Genomic DNA, 23,658 nt, shown 5'->3' on the forward strand with positions numbered 1-23,658 from the left:
ATCTTCCAGTCAAGTAATTATCTCTCCCCCAGACTTCTGCCACCAGAGAAGCCGGCAAAGTTATTCTCCACTGTTTATCCTAAACTGCAATATCCCATTGCTTTGCATTTTTAGACTCTTTTCCCTCACTCAGCAAACAAAAGATGCAGCAACTGACGAAGTGACCTTTGATGAGGTGACATCAAGTTTGCTAAACCTATTAAACGGTTCAACGCTGCACAAAATTAAAGTTATGTGTAATACGTACTGCAAGATACTTATGTATAAACACAAAACTGCTTTACCCTAGCTGTAGTTTTTCTTAGTTGAGCAACACTATCACTTAAAAATCTTAAATTCAGTAGTTGATAACGGGCAGATAAATAAATGAAGTCAAATTTACATTATGACTCTATTAAAAGCCAATTAAAAAGCTAAGCGCACGAATCATATCTATAAAGCTTGCACTTGGTGCAGCTTCAGATGTGCATTTCACTGTACAGAAAACAGCAGAAGAGGCATTTTGTTGCCAAACAGATAGATCTGTATGACTGTTTCACCAGCAGATGTACTTATTCATCATATTCATTCTTGCAACAGTTTAGAAAATTATTAGATTTCGCCATCTGGCACACAAAGCAGTTTACTGTTTGAATTGCTTTTTTTTATCACGATGATGAAGTTGTCATAAAAAACAGACAAACCTGCTTCCCAAAGCTAGAATCTAACAACTCACGAGCACAGATGCAGCATGCCTCTTATGTTTCTCCCAACAATACAGTGACAATACAAAATCGCCTGCATAGGTCACTGCACACATTTGGCTTCACGTATCCTCTGCTGAGGATGGGGGATGTTCTGGTGTAAAAATCTAATTTCTGGGTTTAATGCACATATCAATTGCAGGGCACAAGTAATTGTATGTTTTTGTTTGTTTCATTCTTTTTTGAAGTTCAACAAATCGTCAACAGGCAAAAATCTTCCAACCCTTTCCTCCCCTTCCCTCTCCTAACAGCAGAGCGTTGAGCAGCTGAACAATGAGGCAGCTGAACTGTTACAGGATTTTGTCTTCGTTAGCCTGCCCTCTCTGATCAATACCTGAGTCAGAAGAGGTAAGTTCCTGGTTCTTTAGTCCATCATGAACTGTCCTTGAAGACAAAATTCTGAAATGAAAAGAAGATCAGGAAAAGGGACAGATGGCAAGGATAGTCACCTCTCAGTTGCTAAAACCCAACCTTTTTTTTTTTTTTTCCCTCCAGGTCCAGCCTTATTAATCTGCTTTTCATACCTCCCCTGTTTCACAATAACAACATGCAAGGACTATCCAATTCTGTTTGGAAAGGGCTACTGTACTGCTTACAGCCAGCAGCAACCCTTCCTTGCTTGAAGTATATGGGTTACCGTGCTGATAAACACACCACACAAAGCTACCGACAATAATTTACATTTTCTGCCTTCCTTTAACTTCATTTCACAGCACAAGGCAGTGTACAGTCCTACCTTGTGCCTTTTGAAAAAGATGGATTTTAAACAAAATACAACCAAAATGACTCAAGTACTCTGGTAAGAATTCTAATTACAAAACATGGAAGAACAGTCTGCTCAGTATTTTAGGATCAATGAAAACATTGGCAGGACTACTGACAGATCTGGTGTTTGTAAAGCTGTAAGAGTCAATAAAACCAACTGTCAGGCATTCTATTGAGCATTTTTGAGCAGGCTCACATGAACGAGTTTCATATGCATGACACAGTTTATAGACGAATTGTAGACATCAGCAGAACTCTCCTTTTTGGCTGTTCTGGGCCAAATTTAATCTGGGAAGAAACTATTAGAAGCTGGTCTACTACATGACAGGACTCACACTAAAGCCAAATTTTCTGATCACCTGTGCAAAACCACAGCTACATGTTAAGGCAGCCATGTTTTCTAAGCATGTTCGCGTTGCAGAAACTATATTATTTAGGGCATCCAGTAATTCTCCCTATCAATCACGATTAAAAGAAGGCTCAAGCACCAACTTCTAAACACAGTCTTAAGATCAGGCTAGTTTTTCTTAGGTGTACTCCAATACTCACAGATAATGCAATCTTTTAAAAACGAAAGATCAACAATTTCAACCCTAGAACTTCAATGACTTGACATAGTCACTAATACAGCTGAGTTGCACCAGCTTTGTTAAAAAACAAATTCCATGCTTTCTGTCTCCCACTGTAGCAGTGCAAGAAGTCTTTTTCAACATCAACAGGAACTATCAGCACTAAGACTTATGGACTGTAGAATCTGCCAACCCTCAATACAGCACTTCTTTAAAGCTAAATCTTCCCTAAGACAACACAATTTACCAATTGGAAAAAGAAAAAAAAAAGCCAACAAAAAATAAAAGCAAAAAAACCCGTTACTTACTGTTTCTCTGGTTGAACTACTGCAATTTTTTTCTGCTTGTTTACTGAAAGGAAGAAGAAGAAAATATAAACAGCAAAGTATGGGAGGGAAACAAATGGAACTTCTAGTACAACATATACACTAGACTCATTCCCTCTAAGTTACATGCCAAAAAGAATCTATGTTCAAAGTCACTGCAGTGCTAAATAGCTGACCCATCTGCACTACAGACTTGCTGGCCCATGTAATTTAAAGTAATTCATGAGGTTTACTTCAACTTTCACTAAAAGTTCATTCAATCAGGCATGAATATCGTCAGTCTTCCAGGAAATCTCACCTTTTGCGCATCTTTCTTTACATCCTAGCCCTGTAACAGGATTTCTTTGCATTCTAGCTACCTGTAATACCAGCCAAAAAGGAATGACACATGTTCCTTTTCAGCACCCAAAGGTGCTGATACCTAACCAAAGGTCAAGTTCATAGGCCTAACTCACCAATTCACTGGCACAGGGAACTTCAACACCGTTTAATGTTGAAATGGAATGAAATTAGCTGGTTAGACACATACATGACTTAAGCCAACTACTCTGGAGGAAAGCACTGTTGCAACTGAGAAAGTGAACTAGGTGATGGGTCCACTTGCTAATTCTGGCTTTCACAATCAAGTAATAATATTAAACAAGGTAATGCAGTATGTGCCTCTTCATCAGTTTCAGGCTTTGTCCCCAACAAACTTCTGGATTTACTTTTATAGCATCTATTTTCTAATTAGGTTTCCCAACCCTCCCTTCCTCATCTGTCCTTGGCAGTGCAGACGTGTCAGATTTGTTCATCTTGCTTTGGCTTCCAGTAAATGACAGCTCATTCCAATCTTACAGTTTTACTATCTTACTTAATAAACCCTGAGAAAGTTCTTCAATTTCTCCATCTCCCATTAAACTTTAATAAACAGAGCTCACTAACCAGTTGAGGAGACACTATGTTATGCTACTTACTAATGTAGTTAAAACAGGTGGGATTTACTTTTCAACATTTTGTCACTAAGGGATCATTACCATCCGACCCATTCAGAAAGCCAGTCCCCTGTATTTCAACTCCAAGATGTATACATACTCAAGACCGTTTTGTTATGGCATTAACTTTACTTGCAAATGTGCAAGTATAAAATCCGTACCAGGGTCAGACACATGGCAAGTACAGCTCAGACAAAAGTCTACGCATAGCATGGGTGTATGTGCATCCACACAGATACGATTTCTTTACTGTGACTAATGGATGGTTTCCATGTGCTTTTACAGTGTGCAAGGGTCTCAAGCCAACACCGCCTGTTTTGGAGTTGCTGTATGGATTCCGACTGGACCGAACAGCCAGGGGAACAGTTGCACAAGGCACAGATTCTCAGTACATGGCAAATGTTTCCAAATTCAGTGATGCCAGCAATAATTCTGCAGTAGCCTGCTCATGAAGGTCTTACCATCTCTATCATCCCAGCTAACCACTGCAAACTGAACAGAACTGATACCTATTGCTTTGCGAGGAGGTCTGAGCTGATATCCATTCGTCTCACACCAACCCACTGGAAATATATTCATTGATTCCACGCTCACTATACAGTCAGGGACGGGCTTCTTGGAGCCTGTTCAGTGTAAACAAGCAAAAGTTGAAACAACTCATAAAAATAAAAAACCTCATTCGGTTAATGCTTGCTATATGTTTGCCAGTGAAGCTGTTTTTACTTATGGCGTATCTGGAACACAGAATCGATTGTTTATTCATCTCCTTTTATTGACCAGATTCTCTCCCGACCTCATTTGCTCCCTCCTAAAGACCGGAGATGGGAATCTGCCATCCACAGTTTAGCAGAGATGCACAGTGCATAGTAAGTGCATGCTGATGTACCTCCAATCAAGAAACAGGATTATAACAGAGAACGGCTGACATAAGCCTATTCTATCTAGGTGAAGAACCTCTCAAAGCTTTCTTCCTAGGTCTGGTCAAAGCTTGCTCAGAATGCAAGGCACTCATTTGCAAAATATTCTAAGGTATTTGCTTTCTAAAAGACACTGCTCAGCACTTTGCACAGTACACCAGCCTAGCACCGACACACCGCAATGCACAAATGCCATTTTTGCCTGGCTTAAATAAACACTCCCATCCAAGGCTAACTGGAAAACAGACAAAGCAAATGGGTTTTTGTTGTGTTTTCACTGAGGAAACAGTGACCTACTGCCCACACTCTGCACACAGTGAGTTTGCTCCAGATACTCCTCAGGTTTGATGACGGCACTACAGAAGAATCAATGCCAGCGCCACTCTCGTCTCCCACATCAGGCTTACCCTCCAGCTGAAGCCAGAGGTAGGAATCTTTCAACTTGGTGACTGTAGCAATGCAAACTTCTTCAGGATCAACTGGGTTCACAGCCTCAAGTTTCATATTCTCTTTAAATCCATGGTCAGAAGTTAACTAGCAAAAAGACAGAATACTTCATTACAATACCATCTGTATATCCAGTACCTGATATGAATAGCCATGAACAGGAGGAACACAAAAGCCTCAGTGTTTGAGTAACATAGAAAGATACTCATGCAGTCAGAGATTTCAGACAATCAGCGCATTGAATACAACTAAGATATATTACGAACTACAAAGAATTTAAGTTAAAAAAGGTTCTATAGAGACACCTAGAAAATAACACATTTGTACCCAAAAATAAGGATGCTGAGACTCACTGAAAGGACTGAGTGCATTCTAAGCAACCTGGAATTCTCTGATGCTTGATGCCTAAGTGATAAGTCTGACAAATAGTCTGACCAGGCTCTCTATTCTATTACGTTAGCTTGGAAATCCACTTTACGTATGCAAATAACATTCCTGCCTCATCCAAATGAGTTCTGGCAGACAGCAAAGGAAGCTTTCTTTACATTTTTTTGGGACAAGTAGGATTTTACTTTATTCACCATTTTAGTCCACATTTATAAAAAAAATCCTAAAATGTAAGAATGGATATCCAGCTCTGCAGCTCCTGAATTAAAGATAAGAAGTAACAGCCAGACAGAGGACTCTTCCTCCCAGAGCCACTCTGCAACATAATTACAGGATCAATACATTACAAATTCTGGAACTAGCTACAGTGATCAACTCTTCTCAGAAAAGGGATAATAAATTCAATGACCTGTTCTAAGATGCCACAGCTTACAAGACAGAACAAGGGCAACAAGAATTCATAGCCAGCAACACCCTCTTCAAAAAATGGTAATTATTCATTTTAATTTCTTCCCCTAAGCACTGCAATGGCCCAAGTATTGCAAATGGAATTGGAAGGCAGGTGTTAATAGAACCCCTTTCTGCTTGACAAGGTACTGTGCTTTAGGAGACAGCAATACTGTCACTGAGCCAAAAAAAGCCCAAAATCTAGCAGGTACTTCAGGGCACTGATTAATGTAAAATGATTATTTGGTACTAATTTAAGATGACTTGGTATTGATTAATACAATGGAATGAATTTTTCAAGCTGAAAGGAAGGAAGATTGAAAGAGTACACTAAGTAAATGAAAATACGGTCTATTTTCATAAGGTCCTGTTTCCACAATTACAGGAGTGCCAAGGATTGATGCTGGCTCTTACATGTCTCAATTTCACAAAACAATAATTTCTTTTTAATCTGCTTTATCACAACTGAAGCATTTGGTCCACCACTTCCTTACCTGGGAAACTGGCAGGCGCCTACTTCAGTTCATGTACATTTGCACTCTCTTAACTCTGCTGTTTCCCCTGTTATCACAGGTAAGGTGTTAAGCTACTCAAACATGTCCAGAGGAGCGCAACAAAGCTGGTGAAGGGGCTGGAAGGAATGTCCTGTAGGGAGTGGCTGAGCACTCTGGGCTTATCTAGTTTGGAGAAAAGGAGGCTGAGGGGCTACCTCCTTGCCCTCTACAGCTTCCAGTGGAGGGGAAGTGGAGAGGGAGGTGCTGAGTTGTTCTCCTTGGAATCCAGTGATAGGACACGTGGGAATGGTTCATAGCTGCACCAGGGGAGGTTCAGACTTGACATTAGGAAGCATTTCTTTACCAAGATGGTGGCCAAACACTGGAACAGGCTTCCTAGAGAGGTGGTCGATGCATCATCCCTACCAGTGTTTAAGAGGCATTTGAACAATGCCCTTAACAATATGCTTTAATTTTTGGTCAGCCCTGAAGAGGTCAGGCAGTTGGACTAGATGACTGTTGTACGTCCCTTCCAACTGAACTATTCTATTCTACTTGGAAAGGTAATTTAAGCCAAAAACACGCAAAAGGTTCTTCTCCCTAGAATCAAGAGTGTCATTCACATAAGAGAGATTTTTCTACAAGAGAATCTTACCAAAGGGAAGCAGCTCTGGGGAGCTGCCTCAGCACCACATTGTTTGAGGTAGTCTGCCCAGTCAAAGTCCTGCCCAGGATAACCTAGATGAATAAAAAGCAAAGTGGTTAGTTAAACAGCAGGAGACTCATTTCAAACTGACACAAAGTACAGGTCACTGAAATTTGTTAGGGTCACTCAAGTTTGTCAGCTCACCAGGGCTTCACTGAGCCATCTGCGGTCAGCCCACAGCAGGGCTCTCACGTATTTGAGATGCCCTCTTTATTTTCACTGCAGAGGGGCTTTGGGCACTGCCCCACCTTGATTCCCATTTTTGACTTGAAATGGCATCAAACTAAAAGTGACTTCTCAGAGAGCAACCTGAAGCGTGAATAAAGTACATCTGCTAAGCAGACAAGGGCTGAAACACCAGGAAGCGTTTGCACCCTTTTCACAGGGTACAAAAAAATTCAGGAAAAGTTTCTGCAAGATTACTTCATTGATGTCAAGTCAGCTCTGAAACAGCTTTTTTTTTTTTAATAGAGCACTCAAAATGTGCACAATACCAACATATTACTCTCTCAAAAACATGTTAAATGCTAATTCATTAAAGAGAGCAGTTAAGGCATCCTAAGAGGCTCATCAAGTTTTCTAACAGATGTAAATCTGCACACATGTTTGAAGGGAAGAGTCTTAACATGGAGTCCATCGGGAGACAGAGCATCTCTCCAAGAAAAAGACAAATTACATTCTTCTTGGAGGCAATACTTCGCTTTCCTGTGATCTAATAAAAAGCAGATAACTGAAGAGAACTGGGTGCAGCAGTGTGCTGCCATGGTAGTTTGAGGCTGGACACATATTAGCAAGGAGACAACTGCAGCGGTTACTCCAGCAGTACCTTGGAAGCCCTCCCCTACAAAAGACGCCTGTGACAAGGGTTTAAGAAATCAAGCAAAATTTTAAACCTACTCTAAGAATATAGTATTAACATGACAATCTAAGAACTTGAAGTTCAACTACCCCTCAGAGAGGGTCTAAGCACAGAAGGATCTATTTATGTTTCTCAGTTTTATAAAAGTCAGCAGGGCTCTCAACACCTCACACAATTCAGAATGCCCACCATTTCCAGGGGGACTATGGGAAGAGAAGCTTAAGATCTTTGTCAGCTCCAGTCACACGTCTAAAAAGTGAGACTTGATCTTTTACACACAAAATCCTAGGCAATGCCAGGTCAAGCAAAGCCACTTTTAGTACCTTACACAAGGAAAGGCAGGAGACAAACATCCTACAGTCTTTGCTCTTCTGATGTCACGAGCAGCTAAACCAAAACATTCCAAATTCTATGGTAGTGAATAAGAGTACCGAGTCCCTGGTTTTACAATACCATTGACATTTCAATTGTCAGAAAATGAATAAATATTTCAGTAGCTGAGGATCACCCTCCTATTCCCTCCTGTCCTGAATCAACGTTTCAGCAATCTGCTACCTTACCTGATAGGTCCTTGGGAAAAAAATGCTTCATTAACTTCTAAGTGATAAGATACTTTAAAAATACTACAAAATGTTGCATAACAATGTTCCATTCTGACCAGAAGCAAAAATCCAATGCAAAGACTACAGGCTTCTGATACCATGTTAATAAACTGAAATCAACATTGCCTTCAGCCTTGGAACACACTCCATTCGTTCAAGCGTTCAGGCTTTCATGCCCGACCAGCATCCCCAGTCACTGCCATCTTCTCAAATCCAGGCATGTAGCCAGGAAACTTCAGTTTCACTAACTCAAGGCTCGTGTTTCTCAGAATTTGATCCTTCTTGTTCTTTGCTTGTGCTACTACACGTAATTCTTTTGCAAAAGCGCTGTCCTAAACGTCGCACTCTGGGGACTGACACTCTACTTCCTTCCAAGAGGCGCAAGCACAACACGCTTGCACGAACATACCTGGTGGGGGACTGAGATGCAAGCCGTTCTTCAGACTCCACTGCACTGGGAAAATACCAGCACTGTTGACATGACAAATGTAAGTCTGGCTGGTTGTACGGTCTGGCCTCAAGTCATCAATTTCTATCATGAAATATTTTTCATTGTATACCTGTAGTTAGCCAAAAGAGAACGATGTGGTCTTGTAAGTAGCAGATACCAATCTAACTGTTCCCTTTTCCCCATTTTGATAACTTCATTAAACAGCAATGCTGCACGATGGAAACCCTTTACTTTGAAATACTGTGAGGGTTTAAAAAAATTAAAAGAGAATCTATAGGATTCATAAACCATCAGATTCCTCTGTATTATCTGGAAACTTAACAAAAATAAATAATAATAATAAATGGTAATGTACAAGCACTTCAAAAATAAGGTGATCAAGGGCTATATGAAATTTCCTATGAAAAATGCAGAGAAATTAGAGGTTGTGGTCTTACTACCATTCTGTAACAAGAAACCGCTTATTTCAATAAGGCTGAACTGTGCCGCACGATGGACTGTCACAAGTAAAATCACTGCACTCCTGAAGTAACTAGGAGCAGGACAAGAAAATATCAAGAAAAGTAAATTATTTTGCTTTGCTTGGAACTGGTTGTGCCTTCTAGTATTACGCAAGCACCTTACTTGAAGAACTGTATGTCAGAGCTTAAAAGAGAGAGACCACCAAAAATATTGAGACATTATCTGTCCTAAAGAAAATGCAACAGTTCCTGGGAAATACACAAAAGATTTTAAAATACGGTTTTATGCTGTACAAGTAAGATTTTGGTTTACCACATCAAAGCGGTCTCTTTGGGACCTTTCACCTGCTTACTAACACAGAGAGACAGAAGTTGCTCAAAAGCTGATTATGTTGGGGAGTTTTCATTTCAACTTTTAAACACGTTTCAGCCCTTGTTTGAAAATCAGGCCACCTAAACGTCAGAGCCTGTATATAGTAATAACATAACTTTTGCAAAAAGAAACCCCCAAAATCTACCTTCAACTGGATACTCAGATAATGAGGGATTATATCTAATTTTAAAAATCTGTATTTGACAATGTTTGATCTTTTGAGCTTATATCTTTATGGAACTTTTCCCCTCCATGCAAATCCAATGGCTTCACCATCAGCAGTTAAGATGCTTTTTTGTGGCAACCTGTCCCCTAAGGGAGACATACAAAATACCCAATTTGAGTACTAGTTCAAGATTTTAAGATAATCAGTTAGAGAAATTCCTGAGCATTTAAGAACAGAAATAGCAATAGAATTGAATCTTAGCACGACAAGTTAAAGAACGCTGATACCTTGAGAACTGTAGCAGGAGAGATTACAAAAGGAGCCCTTGGGTCCACAGCTTCTAACTTCATGCCTTCAGAGAAAGAATGCACTCCAATCACAGGTTTATCCTGAAAAACCATGTAGCAGTGTGATTACCTGCCTTTCTCCATCAAAAAGATGTACCTTCCATAATCCAACTAAAGAGAATAACTTGAGTTTTTATTAGTTTATTCTAAGAAATAAACATGTCATAGTACCAGCAACCTCTGTATAATGAAAAGGCCAACTATGCCCTCTGAGACTGACAGTTTTCTGTGAGTTTTAGGAAATTGAGTGCCCAAGATTTCCTCCTCTGACATTCTCCACAGAGAATAAAGATTTCACAATACAAGGTGGTCTGGTAAGTCAACAGAAATGTGGTTTTTTTCCCCTAACCTTTAGCACTCATCATGAGCTACACTAAAAGAGAACTATAAAAGTCTCCATTTTCAGCTTAACAAAAACCTGCAAAACAGGGCTCCTGCTCCAGAATTATGTATATTCTGCTCTGTATATCACCCAACACATTCAACAGCAACAGCATCTCCTCTTCTGTTCTGCTTTTGGGTCCAAATGAAGCTGAGAAAAATGAACTAAGAACTTCAAGGAGAAAATTTGCATTTCTACTTCTCAATACATGTCAAGATTATTATTTTTTAAATTTCAATTCATATATGTTTAAATTCAGACTCATTAGTAACATTTGCTAACACTGAGTACATAACAGGACACCTTATACACCACATGTAACTACATCAGGTTACAGATTAGATGTTACACATGTTAAAACTTTTCAAGGTACTCGCACAACCAGAGAGACTGGAGTAACCCCGGCACTCCTCTAGAAAGACAGCAATCTGCCAGACCAGCTGGTGAACAACCAGAAATGCCATTATAAAGGATCAGAACCAGGGATTTTTCTCAGCATGACAACTACTGGCTCACTTACTTGTGATGGGTGCATTGCTTAACAAGAATTGTATAATTGTATGATTATTCTTTATTATGCTTACTTTTTCAAACTAGAGGGAGAAAGGAAAAAATTCAAAAGAAAACAAAACAGGGAAAGAACTTTGAGTAACTGTGACTGACTTCCCTGCATAATTTCTTAGGAACGTAGCATTTTCACGATACCATCCACAGAATTAGACTACTCATATTGTGTCTTTACCTTAAAGAGATCTGTAGGAACTGATGACTCCTCTTCCTCCTCTTTCACCTTCTTCAGGATCTCTTGCCAATCCGCTTCGCTCTTCAAGGACCTAATAGCTTGAGTAAACAGAAAGGAAACCAGTGAATGAAGCCATATTCCTCCTTCTTTTCCTCCAGAACACGTAGCTATAAAGCCAAAAGTTTGATTTGTGCGCCTCCAACTGCTAAATTCGTATCTGTTCAGAATCTGTGCAAATACCTTCCTTCTTAAAAACTTACTGTTTTCTTTGACTTTTGGATATGTTACAAAATGGACTGAAGTCAAGCAACACTATCACTCATATGCTCATATCATATCACTCAGTCTAGCTTTCCTGAGGAAACAGATATCACATCAACACCGAGGAAAACTTCTGGAGAAACATATGACCAGAAAACAAATCCTCAGCTGGATAATGCTAGCTTGCTTTGTGCTTAAGCAAGTAGAAAGTTCAATAAATGTTCCACAAGTCTGTCCCAGCTGCATAAGCTACTCTTTTAGCATCTGTAATTGCAGACCACACACCTCTCTGATAGAAGAGGAGCTACTTGTACCATTGCCATTATGCAAAGCATCCATGTGAGTATATCAAAGCTCTTACATAGACATAAAAAGGAAACAAACCCAGTAGCTAACTAACAATTTTGAAAGGCATTATTCACTTAAATAGTGCTGTGGAATCCACCCATCTAGTTTCTGTCAGTGATTTGGTATCTCCCTGCTCACAATCCTGATTTCAGCAGAAATTGGTCAAGCACTAGAAATAAAAGGCAGTATGCTCAGCCAGTTCAACAGAAATTGGTTTGGTTTCCTCAGCACAGTTTCTTCTTGCTGTATTGGGAAAACATTACAAAAACACCCACAACAAAAACAACTGTTCTAAACAACCTGAATTTCCCCAACTAATAGCAGAGTGTGTGCCAGAACCTTAGAGTACACCTGCCTTTGCAGACAGGCTTTAGGGTAAATGCTCAACATTTTCCAGCTTTATCCTAAGGTTTCCCCTCATTATGAAGTATGTTACATCACTGCTCAGCTCATAAGCAATCCATTTATTTTTCAGCTATTTTATGCCTCACTTCTTTGATGACCACCCTGACATCCTCATGCCTGGAAAACACGGTCGTCTGTCCCACCCTCTGCCTCAGCTTCCATGCACTCATTCCCTGGGCATCCACTTTTAAGGACATTTTCATATTCACGTAATAGCTCTTTAGGCAGTGCCCTAACTAGCCCAGTGGACTTGGAGTCACAACTGCAAAAGCTCCTGTTGAGCAGTACTTCAAAACCAGATGACTTTTCTCCCCAGAAATACAAACCTGCCAAAAATAACCACGAAGGCAGCCCCTTCCTCAGTTCCTCCTTTCCACAAACAGGTGGAAAGTTTTGACAGGCAAAACCATTTAGCAACTTGTTGAACGAGTGGGTGAAAAGTCTTGTAGGACTATTTACTGGTGCTTTCACTTACATTTTATTAGGTACAATATTTGTCAGATCACACACTGATTGTGTGACCATCACATGCACCCGGAAGGCAGATTTAGAGCACTAAAGCAGCAGCAGTATTCTCTAGCCTCTGGTCACCATATAAAAGCTCTACATTTGGACGTACCTGAAGGTGGTTGCAGGCTATATCCATGTTGAGCTGCCCAGCCCACTTGATGAAGGAAAGGGTCCAAGTAGAATAGCCATTGGTCAAATTTGTCCGAATCCTCCAGCCCTTCGTATCTCAATTTAAGTCTCCCACCAACATTTTCTACCACATTTACTATCCAGGCTTCCAGGGAATCCTGGAAGTTTTGCAGTTCTAGTCGGGAGCCTGGTGCAATAAGATCCAATGGATTTTTCCCTCTGTGAAGCTACAAAAAGAACACAAGTTATTCTGTACAACAGAACAAACAAATCCCATACTTCCATTTCTTTATATGCATTCTTTTTGCATAAATACAGTATGAATACAGAAGTAAAGAAATGCAGGTCCCTTACTAACGTAACAGAAATTACAATGTTTAGACTCCCTGGTGCTTGCATCAGAGCTTCTCCACTGCCCGTAGATACAGTCCCACATTTCACTTAAGTCCTCCTCGTCATTTTCAGAAGCATGATCACTTATATATTCAAGGTTTGAAGGAAACACAAATGATCTCTTTCTAAAACTGAGTCATCTAGCATACAAAGGTGACTAGTCAGAAAACACACAAAGATAAAAATGTTAGTTGTAAAGATGATGTCAACAGCATTTTCCAAAAAAATTATGTGTACTTCTACAATAAGACACTGATACGAAGTGCAAATATTGTTGTAAGTGCAAAAGAGGGGACAAAAGTTTGGTTCTTCACTAGAAAAGATGTAAGATTTAAATGAAACAATAACCTGCCCATTAGTAAAAAAAAACACAACAAAGTGAAAGGAGTCAACTGAGAAAAGGGACAACACAAAAGCTGGATAAATAAAGGATTATTTCCTCCGAGCTGAATGAAGGAGGAGCAGGATAGGAGGAAGACTGAAATCTAAGAGAGTTTGAAAAAGGTCTTTCTTTTGATAGAATTAATGAACAGCCCAAATCTGCAGTGACAGGTAATGTTTCAGTACAACACTATCAAAATTAAACACTGTAAATACGAAACACTAGAGAGTGGAACTTTCAGGTTCAGCAGCATACTACAATGCTCCCTACACTTAAAAAAGGAGTTGAACTAACAATCTGCACAGTGGTGCCCTTAATGACAAAGGGGAAAATCAAGACAAAACCCAAGATGCAGCAGACAGCAGCACTTACCCCCTCCAGCAGGTTAGCAGGAGCACTGCATGCTCCTTTCAGCACCCGCTGAAGGAATTCCTCCTGGTCAGGTATCTTGTCCTTGATACCTAAGCGAAAAGCAAAGAAGACAGACTGTGATTCCTCCTGCCAGTTAAAGAATATTCAGGCAAGACATTATGACATTCTTGCGCAGCCTAATTCACAAGCATCTTGCCACATGCTCACCAGTATCACCTTAAAAGAAGAAACAAAACAACCACAAAATCTTTAAAGAAAATGACAAAGCAGTAGAATATGGTGGGTGCTGATTAAGATAACCACAAGCCTCTAAAAATAAGACCAGTTCTGAAATTAAGCTAACTCTTTTCTGGTGAAAGAGCACTCTCCTATTGTAAGTCACGAGATTTCAGAAAAACATGGCAGACAACCTCAACTCATCATCACAGCAACACCATCTGCGCATAACAGCAATGATGAAGACTACCTGCCAGGCTTACAAAGGGCAACAGCATTTTTTTCTATGTACTCCCCGTTTCTGCACGTAGAGCCAATACCTTCAGGCACTTTGAGAATCTTCTTGTTCTGCTCACACCAGCCGATGGGGTGTAAATCAGCTGTCATGATATCACACCAAAAGTCAGCCTTGCGGTCTTCCCCGTAACCGTCGTAGCGCAACAGGAGCAGCTGCCCACAGGTAGTAATGATGGTGGCAACCCAGTAGGTGTTTTGGTCAGACTTGACAGCAACTTCTAGCTTCATACCAGGGGCAAAACCATTCTGCAAACTTGTATCCACCTGCAGAGGAGGAAGATCATCACATCTGAGCACCTCCCAAAAACTTTGTGGAAGAACAGGGGGGACAATTTAGACCTGTTCATTAGCAAAAAAACCTCAAGCCAAATGCCACCCAGTCTCTTCAGAGAAACAACTTCACCACATTATGCGACCCAAATTGGAATGCACACAGAATCACCATTAATGAAATCTCCTTTGCAATTCAGAGTATCTTTCCAACCTTTAATCAGTACCTTGCAAGTCATCTTCCCACCCCGGACAACACCTCACCTATCACTGAAAGGCTTTCCAACTCACAGCTGGGCTGCCAAGCTAGGCAAAATGACAGGTCAAACTCAGCAACACAACTTTGACTTCTTGTGTTAAACTGTGTCTTTCAACCTCTTTGGACAAAGAGCCTGTTTAAAGCACATATACATGCTCTAGACAACAACATCACTCTTTTGCCATGCTCATTTAAGAAGGCATGAATCTGCACCAATTACAGAATAAGGATTTTTAACGTCTATGCAAGAGCCCAAATAATTCTGTATGTAGCACTGTCACATAAATTGCATAGGACATAAATAGTACGTGTTCTTCAGTGAACTCAGGTTTTGACAACAGTAAAGCACCAAATACTGCATGTGCTCTGCGTGTACGTGTGCGTGTTTTGTGTGCAGGTGAGGAACCTGACTGCACAGTACTCAGATACTTTCCGTCTGAACGTGAGGAAGAACTTCTTCACTCTGAGGGTGACACAGCACTGGAACAGGCTGCCCAGCGAGGTTGTGGAGTCTCCTTCTCTGGAGATATTCAACACCCGCCCGGACAAGGTCCTCTGCAGCCTGCTGCAGGTGACCCTCCTTCGGCAGGGGGGTTGGACTAGGTGACCCACAGAGGTCCTCCAACCCCTACAATTCTGTGATTCTGTGATACTGAATCGCGAACTTGAAGAGAAGGCAAAACATGAAGTTTCTCATGCCCCTAACTTCCACCAGCTCAAGCATTCCTGAAAGCGCAGAAGAATCCTGTTCTGCTCTTACTATAGCATGTTTCTGAGCTACACTTCATTCCACAGCCTTAGTCTTAATTAAAAATATAACATGTCGATCCTCTGGTCTCAGCTGAATATAACTGGTGTTTTCTTTCTTACGTGGTCCCAAGTTCCATTTCCTCTTTGAATCAACTGCAAGAAAGGCTTTCAGTGTCATGCAGATGCAGTAGGTATTTTCTGGGTTATTTATTACCAGCCCTGCGCTGCCGGTTCAGTAACTGCCACAGCTATTATAGTCTTGTCAGCCAGCACATACGGGTTTGCCAAAAATAAAACTAAGCGAACCACATCAGAAAGAAAAGCACATGCCTCTGTCAACTGTTCACATCCTTAAGGCTAATACCCTTCTCTTGGACAAATACCTCCTTAGAAGCAAAATCAGCAGGACCCAACACCTGCAGGTGTTTTGAAGCAGTATTAGAGAGGTCACCTCTTCAAAACGACAGTTGTCTTGCTGAAGAGATATTACTAAAGACTTTGTATTCCAATTCCTGAGAGAAAAGCCACAAGCTCGACACAAAGTCTAAGGAACTGGGAAATTTGGGCAGCTCTTTAGACCCGAACTTTCAGCAAAGCCTCGCGGTGGAGAGCGCTGTGTTCAGAGAAACCAAGGGCACCAGACGGAGCTTTCCCCGCAGCCAGGTGCGCTTCGCTAAGGCTGTCCTTTGCGCTCCCCGCTGGGTGCTGCGCAGACCAAGAAGTTAGCACCCTCTCCTGGCAGCAGGGCAAGGCGACACCCCCAAGGGGTTCCAAGCACAAAACTTCGCTTTTTCAGGTGGGTTCGCTGAGCAGATCGGCTAGCAGGAGTTGCTGTGGAAGCTCCGAGAGCATTCTTTGTGGAGCAGGGGGTCTGCGAGCGGCAGCTCCCTGCTGCCCGTGTGGCAAGCAGAGATGTTGCTGAGCGGTGGGTGACAGCCCTGCTCAGGGGCTCCGAGCCCCCGGCCCCCCTTCCTGGTCAGCGTCACCCCCCACCTTGTGCCACTCCACCGCTCCGACCTGGGGTCCCCATCAGCTCAGAAGGAGATAATGATAAAGAACGGACAAAAAGTATTAAGAGCATGCAAGAACACCCAGTAAATACCTGTGTTCATATGATGCTGAACACTAACTTGTTTTTAACACATGCATACACAAGCTGCAGAAAGGAATTAAAAAAGAGCATTCAACCATTCTAGAGAAAGTGTATTTAGCCTTGCGGGAGGGGGGGGATGACAACACTGGCATCCAGTGCAACTCCAGGTTTTCAGTCAGCTCTTCTTCCTGCTGGATTGTAGGCAAAACAGTCACTTTGACCTCATTATTATTCAATTTTTAAAATACAATCTAATTAAACATTAGAACACGCTTAATTTGAGGAAGTAGCTTACATTTTCCAATGCATCTTGCTCATAGTAAGAGCAAAACCTTCAGAATTAATATAAGCGTACAAATACATAGAAGTCCTCTCTCCCATCAGCAAGTTTAGTTCTTTGCTACCACAGGCTGTGTAATCATGGACTACATTTTCCTAACCTGATCATGTACTCTCCTACAACATGGGTTAGGTATTTCTCACCCACTGCTCATAGTGGGAGGCTGGTCACAGTCTCACTACTCTAGTATTTAAAAAGAACCAAACAAAACCCTTAAGCTTCAATCTAAAATTTCTTTATATTAATTAATGCCCACTTGCTCTTGTGCTAATATTATTCTTCATCTTTGTTTTTACCACTCTGTTTTTCAAGAGTACAAAAGTAGTCCCCTCTTAACTCTCCTGATGGCAGACTATAAAAATTTGTCATTCTTTAAGTCAAGCAACTAGCACCACACGGATTCCAGCCGGAGGGACCACCACAGAGACATTCGTGCCTGTAGGCTCTTCCACTGAAAATCTCTCACCTGATGTCTCCTGGAATCACACTAACGTTTCTTCCGGGCTTCGTCACCTAGACAGGCTGTCACTTCCCGCTGGGAGGCACTGAGGTTCTCCTCCTCTACCTTTTCCAAACCATTGCCTTGTAATGGACAGCAGAAACCCTGAGCATGTGACCTTGCACTATTGAATTTCCGTTAACAGCACGATCTAGGTGATGTGACGCTGCTGTAAATACGCTCCCCTCTCTGCTTGTCAATTCAGTGTCAGCATTAACTTTCCAAAATGTTATGCTAAGCTTATTACTGAGAACATCAAAATTTGCCTCTAGACAAATTCTCAGGGAACTCTGCTAGGAAACGCCTGGCAGTTCCCCTTCTGAACACGCAGGCGTCTACCGCCACGCTCACCTATGTCCCCTGCACAGTGCTCCTGCAGCCCGAGCCCCCAGGCCAGCTCCCCATGCCGGGTGCGGTGCACGGCCAGCCAAGCTCCCCACTCGCAGCTCCTCCATCGCGCTGCCCGCAGGAGGGCACCCAATGCAGGAGAAGACGATGGGGTGACACGGCTTGGCTTCGCCCACGCCTGCTCACTAAAGGGCTCCACGACAGTGTTACTTGCACCAGAAAAACCACGCTGTGTTCTACACAAGCAGGGAGCAACAACGATAAAAATCATGGACTTTTTTTTCTTAAACCTAATTGTATTTTTACTGATAACCACCACAGCAACCAGACTTTTTGTTTGACACAGCTGAACTGGCAAAGAGTGCACTGCAGGGGCAACAAACTCAAAGCATGTATCCTGCCAATTAACAAAATGCACCTGCAATGTCCATTCAGTTAGCCACCACTGTAAAGGTGGCATTACCACTAGTTTGTATAACGCCCGAGCTATGACAGCAAGCTTCTTTAACAGCGACTACGTAAGGTAAACCACATCAGATGAGCAGACAGACCACGCCTCGCACTACTGCAAAATGCTGTTGCTCTGATTCTGTACTGCTCCCTCAACGTGGGCTGCAGGGACACTGCCACTCTGAGTAAGCTTGCTCTTGCCAGAGCCTTAGGACACTAAGCAAAAACAAAGCAGGCATAGGCCTCTCCCCTTCAGAAATGAGATTTCTGAATGTTCACTTCAAACAAAATCCTTACAATTACGTCCCAGTGTATGGAAGAGCCTCTGCAAAGTCTGCATTTACTGTGCATCTTTACTACTAACACAACTGCCATATTTTAACAGATTCTTTAATGTTTTGCACTTCTGCAGGTTACCATTGGACCCAAAATGCTTTGTGATCTTTCTGTGAACAGACCTCAGTTCGTTTTCCTGCTGATTTAAGTCTCCGGTACCGAGAGTGGTGACACTGGATGTGAAAGCCTGAGCACATGGAGTGCTTTCCAAGCAATGTGCCACACACAAGTCACTAACCTCACTGCCATGGTAAAAGACCTGCAGCTGGTCTTTGAAAGACTAAGAAGTACTAACTTTAATGAAGAGTTGGATAAGGACACAGGCTGGCAGCCTGCAAGGTGTTTCAATTGTTGGAAGAGATCCAAGAGGTTTGGAAACCAGCTGTACAGAGCTCACCTTCACTGATGACCCAGTACAAGAAGGCAGGCTTCACATTCTGATGTCACCCAATGGGACATTCAGATCTCACCCAATGGGACAGTGCAGTCCAGGATTTTACTGATCAACATTTGATTAAAGATATCCAAGGGGAAACACAAGGGCTTATCAAGACTTCATCCTATCCATTAAGCCTGTGCTCAACAATTATCCTAATCAGTCTTCTAACTACTACAGTCAAGTGCTTGGCAGAGCTATTATTTTCTCCTTGGCCTCTTTGAGTGCCACCATTAAAAACTGCTTTGAGAGCACATTCGAGTTCCGCTGTTCAAGCACTATGCCACCAACTTTCTAAAGCCAGCTACTCCATAGCAGTTGTCCAGTAGCATTCACCAAAAGAAGGAGACCAGCCAGTTTGGGCTTTATGAGAAAAACCAAGCTTATCTTCTGGCGCAGAGAAGACTAGCAGCCCCTTAACCTTCAGCATGCGGGGATGGGATTACCCTATGCTATGTACAGAGAGGAAGACAAGAAACAATAATAAAAAAAGCAAAACTCCTCATTTCTCGTTACTCTAAGAAACAGGATTCTAGTTAGTCTTCCAGATTTGAAAGCATCGACTCATTCAAAGAAGCCCTAAACGTTCAGGGTATCAAAAAAACAATATAGGAGATGGTAAGTAAACACACACTCCCTTACTCACATGTTTAAAAGATCCATGGGGAGCTGCAGTTGCTCCCGTGTCTTCTAGATACTCATCCCAATTGAATTCCATTTCTTCCACACTGGAACCAGCATCTGGAAGCGAAGCCAAACACATTTTATTTAGCAACCTGTTGGCTGAAGCTTTAGGCTACTAAGAACTACAGCAAAACCCACTTCAATTCCAAATGAGTGACTACACAAGCATGCAGTGAACTTCCGTTATGCATTTCAACACACAGACACTACTTAGCCTTTCTTTGTATGTGAAGGGCACTACGTTGAATTTGGTCTGAAAAACAGCAAGATCCTGAGGATTTTGTTTAAGGACAAATTATTTACAGTTTGTGAGACAAGAACATAGGCATAAGAGATCTGTATTCGTATCAACAAAGACAAGAGACTGAAAACTCTGGGCACCCTGGACAGTGAGTGTATTCAATTAAAAACCAGCCAGTAAACAGCAATACTGACAGTAAGAGGTTTGAAAAAAAAGACTAAGAGAATTTGAAATATAAATCCCCTCTTTTTTAAGTTAGGTAGTATTTATTTCGATGTTATAAAACACCAAAAGTACAGAGACGGATTCAGAGCAGTTCTAAGGAAAACAGCTCGAGACAGCTGAAATCAAGAACACTCAAATTAGACACTTAAAAAACCCAGCTCATAAGGTGTAACAGCTTCTTCAGACTAACAAAAACTCATTTCTGGATGCGTTTAAAGCAAAAATGCACCAAAACCAATCACGCCACAATTCAAAACTCACTCAGGCTGTTCGGGAAGCAATCAGCTGTAGCAAATCACACTACAAAACAGTCATATTTTCTATGATTATTGTCAAGCCTGTCCCCCAGCCCTGGTCTCCCCTTCAGTTCTTGGCTCACTTCCCTGCTCCCTTCTTATTCCCCGTTTTCTCCAATGTCTGACCCGTTCTTCCGCAAAGACACCACAACCACAGAGGTCGGATTTCAGGTTCTCTATTTAGTTCAGCACGCAGCCACACCACTTCTTTCCTGCAGGCACAGCTGGGATGACAGGGGAGGGTCCCACCTCACGTAAGCAGCATTTTCAGCCTCAGCACAGAAACGACAACTTCAGGTTTAGCAGCGAAAAGGATAGCAGTGGTATGACATAAAAAATAAAGATTTTATTTTTGTTTTTAGACCACTTCTGCCATCTGCACCATAGTTGTCTTTATGAATGAACACAAGAGATTTTCATCTCTCATTACCAGGAAACCTGATACCTTGTTTATATTTGAAAACAGAGAAATCTCTTGTGTATCACAAGCATGGGGAGAGCTCAGCACTGGTTACAGGACACCAACACTTCCTACACACTCAGCCTTTCTTAGGGACAGGTGGTAGCTGTTCTTTCAAGGAGTAGTAGTTTGAGTAGGAAACATTACATGTCCAAAAAAATGCATGAAATACTCTTACATGCCCTTCTCAGACCCCTGGACATGCTGACAACCTGCCAAGTATGCTTCACAGCAGTTCTCGGCTTCACAGAGAAAGCGGCAAATATTTGCCCAGAAGCCTGAGCTACTTTAAATTGTCTAAAAAACCTACAAGTCCTGAGTGTAAAGTAGAATCATTTTCTCTTCAAGCTGATTGTTAAGCTCATCTTTGTCTTTTCACTGTAACTCTAGGAATTATCATTTCCCAAAATTTATAAAAGTATATTCAGTTAGCTTTTGTTTGCTGATGACACTATCTGTTTTAAAGGCAGGTCTTATCTCTCCCAAACCCAATTTCATTTTGCTATTTTTAAACAACCACAGCTGGTTATATTAGCCTTTCATAAGCCTCAGAGCTCAAAAAATTCAGAGCTTGAATATCACCATTACTTTTAGGGAATAATTTTTAACTTACTGAAGAAATAGACCTGGAGAAGGACTGAAGTAATTTTATTTTAAAAAATTTTGTGGGAGTAAAGAGGTTAAGGCACAGACCACAGCTGTCTGCAAATTAGGGTGAAGCTGATCAAAGCTTTCACTGCAAATCATTCTAAGAAAAATATAATTTCATTGCAAAATGTTGTTAAAACAGATGACAACTTCTTAACTCATTAAAACAGTATTTTACTTTAATACAGCCATAAAAACGCTTAAGTCCACAGCTGCAGAACCAAAGTGGGAAGAAACATCATCTCGAACACAACATCTATGATCAGTCAAAACCAAGCGGGAACTTTGTCTGATTTTTCTCCTGCCTGGAGAAAGCCAGCTCACCCTTTCCCAAGGAAAGGCACCCGGCTGCTAACCAGCAGTAACGACCCCACTTCCATCCAACTCCACAATGCACTTTGTATGTAAAAAGCACTGCTTGCAATGTCTAAGGCACTCCTGTTTGAAGAGAAACATGAAGGAACGTGAGGGCTCGAGGCTTTTTAACAAGTTTGAAAGCCAAGCAGCTCGACCTGGGAATACTACCTGGATCTTGAGGCTTTCCAGCCGTGCTCTTTACCAAGCCGCTTGCAGCACCGAGTCTGCGTTATCATCAGATAACTGTCCAAGGGGCAGTTAAGCTCCTTAAATGAGGCACAGGTCACTTAACACACTGAAAGGGTCAATTAGTAACTTATGTTGCCACTTAATTGCTACAAGGAGCTCCTGAGAAAGCCAGTTTGCACGCTGCTCCAGCTACCCTTTTGCCTCTAACTACACTTAAAACCAGTTCCTAACGGGATCAGCGTTCCCACAGGTCCTCTGTCACTCCGCTAATCGATGGTCTCTGCAGCCTGTATGTTTCCATATCTGAAAGAGGTGCTTCCCTCCAGGTCTGCGCTGCGGTGAAGAGGGCCCGGGTTGCTTTGTACCATACAGTACCCGGATCTCACCAGCACACCCAGAAGCTCTCTTGCAATTCATTTCTTCATATGGAAGTAAAAAAAAAAAATCACAAGTTCTTGTCCAACATTTATTGCAAATTTAATACTCCTCCTGCTTTATTTTAGGGAGTTTTGTTAAGTCAGAGGGATTTTTTTTTTTAAACTTCTTTTAAAAAGCACCCAGAACTTTTGCTGTTCCATTCATTCGTAAGAGTTCAACTCAGCTTGCGCTTACCTTTTACTGCGGTTTTATCATCAGATGAGACTAGGTGATTAGCCCTGCAGTTCAACCACTGGGCACGCAGCGCTGGGAGTTCGGGTGCTTTCCTTCCGTCAGGAGGCTGGCAGCTGAGGGCTGTGCTTAGCAGTCGGGTTTAACAAATCTCTCCGCTGCTTCCCACGTGCGGCCCTGCCGCAGCATTCCAGGTTATTTAGCGCAGCACTTACTGAATCAATGTGGAACATGAAAAGCTCACTCAATAAAGCTCCAAGCAAAAATGCTGTATGAGGTTTCATTGTGAGAGCAGTAAATTAGATTTTTAATTGTGGCATGTGGTAGGACTACAGAAACCATGAAAAATCTCAGAAATCGTGTACCTGTTTTTTCAATATCTGAATGCAGAAATACTCCAAGAGTGTGGTGAAGGACCATTCCTCTGGTAAGGCTCACGCTAGCTGGAAATCTTTGGAGAGTCAGAATCCAATTGCTTTTCTGGATTTATTGGCAGGACTGCCAGAGCAGAGCAGGCCCTGTTTAAACCAAGCCTTTGATCCCGCCAGCTGGTACTTTCTGCAAGACCCCATTGCACAGCACCGTCCTCGCGGGCTCGCAGATCCCAGGATACCGAGGACCAGTTTAATGACGCTACATTCCTGAGGGGCCATATGTCTGCCATTACATCTCCTGATCAGTCCCGGTTCAAACTACT

The 23,658-nt window shown here is 41.8% G+C and overlaps 1 protein-coding gene across 2 annotated transcripts in view; it reads right to left on the bottom strand.

The window, feature by feature from the left end:
* Positions 1 to 23,658, bottom strand: part of SFMBT1 (Scm like with four mbt domains 1) — an 81,921-nt gene that overhangs the window by 12,801 nt on the left and 45,462 nt on the right. Inside the window, exons 3-14 of one of the 2 annotated variants that reach the window (XM_075432830.1) lie at positions 19,899 to 19,993; positions 14,495 to 14,735; positions 13,959 to 14,047; positions 12,792 to 13,038; positions 11,159 to 11,256; positions 9,975 to 10,076; positions 8,646 to 8,796; positions 6,725 to 6,807; positions 4,702 to 4,828; positions 3,887 to 4,000; positions 2,386 to 2,428; positions 1,078 to 1,142 (exon numbers count right to left, since the gene is read on the bottom strand). In XM_075432830.1, coding sequence (XP_075288945.1) covers positions 1,078 to 1,142; positions 2,386 to 2,428; positions 3,887 to 4,000; positions 4,702 to 4,828; positions 6,725 to 6,807; positions 8,646 to 8,796; positions 9,975 to 10,076; positions 11,159 to 11,256; positions 12,792 to 13,038; positions 13,959 to 14,047; positions 14,495 to 14,735; positions 19,899 to 19,993 — 1,455 coding nt within the window. The remainder of the gene's footprint in view (positions 1 to 1,077; positions 1,143 to 2,385; positions 2,429 to 3,886; positions 4,001 to 4,701; positions 4,829 to 6,724; positions 6,808 to 8,645; positions 8,797 to 9,974; positions 10,077 to 11,158; positions 11,257 to 12,791; positions 13,039 to 13,958; positions 14,048 to 14,494; positions 14,736 to 19,898; positions 19,994 to 23,658) is intronic. The other variant, XM_075432831.1, reaches the window with a different exon arrangement.

The sequence above is a fragment of the Opisthocomus hoazin genome, chromosome 11 (assembly GCF_030867145.1).
Source record: "Opisthocomus hoazin isolate bOpiHoa1 chromosome 11, bOpiHoa1.hap1, whole genome shotgun sequence".
NCBI lineage: Eukaryota > Metazoa > Chordata > Aves > Opisthocomiformes > Opisthocomidae > Opisthocomus > Opisthocomus hoazin.